Genomic DNA, 4,835 nt, shown 5'->3' on the forward strand with positions numbered 1-4,835 from the left:
CCTGAGTTCAAATCTAGCCTCACTTATTAGCTATGTGACTCTGGGCAAGTCACTTACCCCAATTGCCTCAAAATACAAACCAAAAAAACAGTATAAATCTGCAAATAGCTCAAAAAAAGATTCCTCTCCTCCTCCAAATTGATAGGAGCAAAAGCACGACTGTATTGTACCCTCATTGGTTCAATTTCAGCTTGGAACAAACTGTTATTGCCGGGTTACAAACTTCTAAAAAAAATTAGGTTGACAATGGGAAGGATAACAGACCATTAACTATAATGAGTACCATTGTAAAGCATGTGTCCTAGCAGTATAAGGGCAACTGTGTGAACATGGGTTTTCATACAGCCTATATAACTCACAATTCGTCAACTCCACACCAGTGCCCACAGCCACTAGCAACAAGGCAAAAGACTCTAGAACTGCAAATGTCAATTCTTAGATCCTATACTTGTATCTAAAGCATATTTTATTTAGAGAAACAGATCTGAACCTAGAGAAAGCCCAATAAATGCATCTGAGACATAGAGTGCAAAGAGAGAAAGTCACATATTGTCATTTATACTCACTGTATAGTTCTGTGAGGAATCTGATTACCAATCGGTGTCTATTATTAGAAATATATTGTTCATGGTTCAAATCTATTTCTGGGGACCATTTACCTAAGTATGAAAGACAGCATGATATAGTGAACAGAGGGTCAATCTTAGAGTCTGAAGAACCTGGGGTCAAGTCTTTCCTCTGCCACATAACATAGTGTAACCATCAACAAGTCACTTAACTTTTCAATGTCCTAAAACAAGTCTCTAAGACTATCTATCTATCCATGCATCCATCTATCTATTGTTTTTTAAGCATTCTGGTTGAGTGAGTTGCTCAGGATCTAAGACTATATGTTATAAATGAATTCCCCTTAGAAATGATGGAAAGAGATTCCTCACCAGAGGAAACCACTTATGAAATCATAAGTCTGAATCAAAAAATTTATGTAAATGAAATTTCTAATTCTCTGGGACAGAGCTTAAAGCTCAAAAGATTAAAAGTGCTTAAAAATATGCAAGAAATGGATCGTTTTGATTACATTAAATTAAAAAGGGTTTTGCACAAACAAAGCCAAAGCAACCAAGATTAGAAATGAAGCAGAAAGCTGGAAAACAATTCCTACAGCCAGTGTCTCTGATACAATCCTTGATACAGTCCTACAGTGTCTGATAAAGGCCTTGCTTCTTTTTTTTTTTGATTTATCAATATTTTTTTTAATATATTTAGTTTTCAGCATTGATTTTCACAAGAGTTTGAATTACAAATTTTCTCCCCATTTCTACCCTCCCCCCACTCCAAGATGGCGTATATTCTGGTTGCCCTGTTCCCCAGTCAGCCCTCCCTTCTGTCACCCCACCCCCCTCCCATCTCCTTTTCCTTTCTTTCTAGTAGGGCAAGATAAATTTCTATGCCCCATTGCCTGTGTATCTTATTTTCTAGTTGCATGCAAAATTTTTTTTTTGTTTTTGAACATCTGTTTTTAGAACTTTGAGTTCCAAATTCTCTCCCCTTTTTCCTTTTCTCTTCCCTAAGAAGCCAAGCAATTCAACATAGGCCACATGTGTATCATTATGTATAACCCTTCCACAATATTCATGTTGTGAAAGACTCACTATATTTTACTCCTTCCTAACCTATCCCCCTTTATTGAATTTTCTCCCTTGACCCTGTCTCCTTTCGAAAATGTTTGTTTTTGATTACCTCCACCCCCATCTGCCCTCCCTTCTATCATCCCCTCTTTTTTTTATCTTCTTCTTCCTCCTTTTTTCCTGTGGGGTAAGTTACCCAATTGAGTATGTATGGTATTCCCTCCTCAGGTCAAATCTGATGAGAGCAAGAGTCACTCATTCCCCCTCACCTGACTTCTCTTCCCTTCCTACAGAACTGCTTTTTCTTGCCACTTTTATGCGAGATAATTTACCCCATTCTATCTCTCCCTATCTCCCTCTCTCAATATATTCCTCTCTCATCCCTTAATTTTATTTTATTTCTTTTAGATATCTTCCCTACATCTTCAACTCACCCTGTGCCCGCTCTCTCTCTCTCTCTCTCTCTCTGTATATATATATATGTATATATATATATGTGTGTGTATATATATATGTATATATATATGTGTATATATATATATATATATACACATACACATATACATATATGAATATTCCCTTCAGCTACCCTAATACTGAGGTCTCGTGAATCATACACATCATCTTTCCATGTAGGAATGTAAACAAAACAGTTCAACTTTAGTAAGTCCCTTACAATTTCTTTTTCTTGATTACCTTTTCATGCTTCTCTTGATTCTTGTGTTTAAAAGTCAAATTTTCTATTCAGCTCTGGTCTTTTCACTGAGAAAGCTTGAAAGTCCTTTATTTTATTGAAAATCCATATTTTGCCTTGGAGCATGATACTCAGTTTTGCTGGGTAGGTGATTCTTGGTCTTAATCCTAGCTCCATTGACCTCCGGAATATCGTATTCCAAGCCTTTCAATCTCTTAATGTAGAAGCTGCTAGATCTTGGATTATTCTGATTGTGTTTCCACAATATTCAAATTGTTTCTTTCTGGCTGCTTGCAATATTTTCTCCTTGATCTGGGAGCTCTGGAATTTGGCGACAATATTCCTAGGAGATTTCTTTTTGGGATCTATTTGAGGAGGTGATCGGTGGATTCTTTCAATTTTTATTTTGCCCTGTGGCTCTAGAATATCAGGGCAGTTCTCCTTGATGATTTCTTTTCTTTTTTTTTTTTGTTTAAGAACAAGGCAATTTATTAATGAATCTGGTCTAGTTTGTCTTAATGTTTCTTGTTGGCAGCTGCCACGTGTCTGGCAATTCTGTCCAGGTCTCTCTGTCCCTGAGGTGTCAGCTTCTGGCCCCCATCCTGGTCCTTTTCCACCATCTTGAGGCCTTCCAAGGCTTGCAGGACCCTCCGGGCCACGCTCTTGGAGCCCCTGCTGAAGTGACTGGGCATGACCCCATTGCACTGGTGCCCCCCATAGATCTTGGTCATGGATCCTACACCGGCCCCACCTCGGAGGTAAAGGTGCCAGGCCGTGGAGGGAGCCCGGGTGTAGAACCAGTTCTCGTCGCAGGGCGCCAGCTCCTTATGTTTGGCCAACTTGACCGTGTCCACCCATTCGGGGACTTTCAGCTTCCCTGACTTTTTCAGGAAGGCGGCCAGGGCCCAGACAAACTCCTGCTGGTTCACGTCCTTCACCGTGACTCCAGGCATCGTGCGGGCTCCGCGCGGCCAGCCAGTGGAACCTTGATGATTTCTTGAAAGATGATATCTAGGCTCTTTTTTTGATCGTGGCTTTCAGGTAGTCCAATCATTTTTAAATTATCTCTCCTGGATCTATTTTCCAGTTCAGTGGTTTTTCCAATGAGATATTTCACATTGTCTTCCATTTTTTCATTCCTTTGGTTCTGTTTTAGAATATCTTGATTTCTCATAAAGTCACTAGCTTCCACTTGCTCCAATCTAATTTTTAAAGTAGTATTTTCTTCAGTGGTCTTTTGGACCTCCTTTTCCATTTGGCTAATTCTGCCTTTCAAGGCATTCTTCTCCTCATTGGCTTTTTGGACCTCTTTTGCCATTTGAGTTAGTCTATTTTTTAAGGTGTTGTTTTCTTCAGCGTATTTTTCAGCATTTTTGGGGGTCTCCTTTAGCAAGTCGTTGACTTGTTTTTCATGGTTTTCTCGCATCCTTCTCATTTCTCTTCCCAATTTTTCCTCTACTTCTCTAACTTGCTTTTCCAAATCCTTTTTGAGTTCTTCCATGGCCTGAGACCAGTTCATATTTTCCTTGGAGGCTTTTGTTGTAGGCTCTTTGACTTTGTTGACTTCTTCTGGTTGTATGTTTTGGTCTTCTTTGTCACCAAAGTAAGATTCCAAAGTCTGAGACTGAATCTGGGTGCATTTTCGCTGCCTGGCCATATTCCCAACCAACTAACTTGACCCTTGAGTTTTTCAGTGGGGTATGACTGCTTGTAGACCAAAGAGTTCTATGTTCCAAGCTTGGGGGGATGCGCCAGCTCTGCCACACCAGCACTCCTCCTTCCCCAAGAACCCCCAACCCGAATTGGACTTAGATCTTCAGCAGGCTCTGCACTCCTGCTCTGATCCTCCACTTAATTCCTCCCACCAGGTGGGCCTGGGGCTGGAAGCAACTGCAGCTGTAGTTCTGTAGCTGCCCCACCTCCGCTGCCCCTGGGGCGGTAGCTGAACCCCGAACTCCTTCCACTCCCGCAGCTTTTCCCACTAACCTTCTCTGTTGTCTTTGGTGTTTGTGGGTTGAGAAGTCTGGTAACTGCTGCAGCTCACTGATTCAGGCCGCTAGGGCCCGCTCCGCCCGGCTCCCAGTCTGGTTGGTCCGTGCTGCCCACGCTGGGCTCTGCTCCGCTCCCCTTCACTCCTAGCTCCATGTGGAATAGACTTCACCCAGAGACCATCCAGGCTGTTCTGGGCTGGAGCCTTGTTTCCCTCTGCTCTTTTGTGGGTTCTGCAGTTCTAGAATTGGTTCAGAGCCATTTTTTATAGGTTTTTGGAGGGACTCGGCAGGGAGCTCATGCTAGTCCCTGCTTTTTAGCTGCCATCTTTGCTTCACCCCCAAAGGCCTTGTTTCTAAAACATATAGAGAATTGAATCAAATTTATGAGAATACAATGAGTTATTTCCTAATTGAACAAAGGATATGAACAGACAGTTTTCAGATAAAGAAATTAAAGCAATCTATAGTCATATGAAAAAATGCTCTAAATCACTATTGATTGGATATTTTGTTATAATCTCC

At 41.2% G+C, this 4,835-nt stretch overlaps 1 protein-coding gene across 1 annotated transcript; it reads right to left on the reverse strand.

Annotated features, from left to right (window-relative positions):
- Positions 1 to 2,799: 2,799 nt before the first annotated feature.
- Positions 2,800 to 3,281, reverse strand: LOC118848905 (40S ribosomal protein S19-like). The gene has a single exon (XM_036757955.1). The coding sequence runs from the start codon at positions 3,273 to 3,275 to the stop codon at positions 2,838 to 2,840; it is 438 nt and encodes a 145-aa protein (XP_036613850.1). The 5' UTR covers positions 3,276 to 3,281; the 3' UTR covers positions 2,800 to 2,837.
- Between the last annotated feature and the right edge of the window lie 1,554 nt (positions 3,282 to 4,835).

This window comes from Trichosurus vulpecula, chromosome 4 (genome assembly GCF_011100635.1).
Source record: "Trichosurus vulpecula isolate mTriVul1 chromosome 4, mTriVul1.pri, whole genome shotgun sequence".
Classification (NCBI taxonomy): Eukaryota; Metazoa; Chordata; class Mammalia; order Diprotodontia; family Phalangeridae; genus Trichosurus; species Trichosurus vulpecula.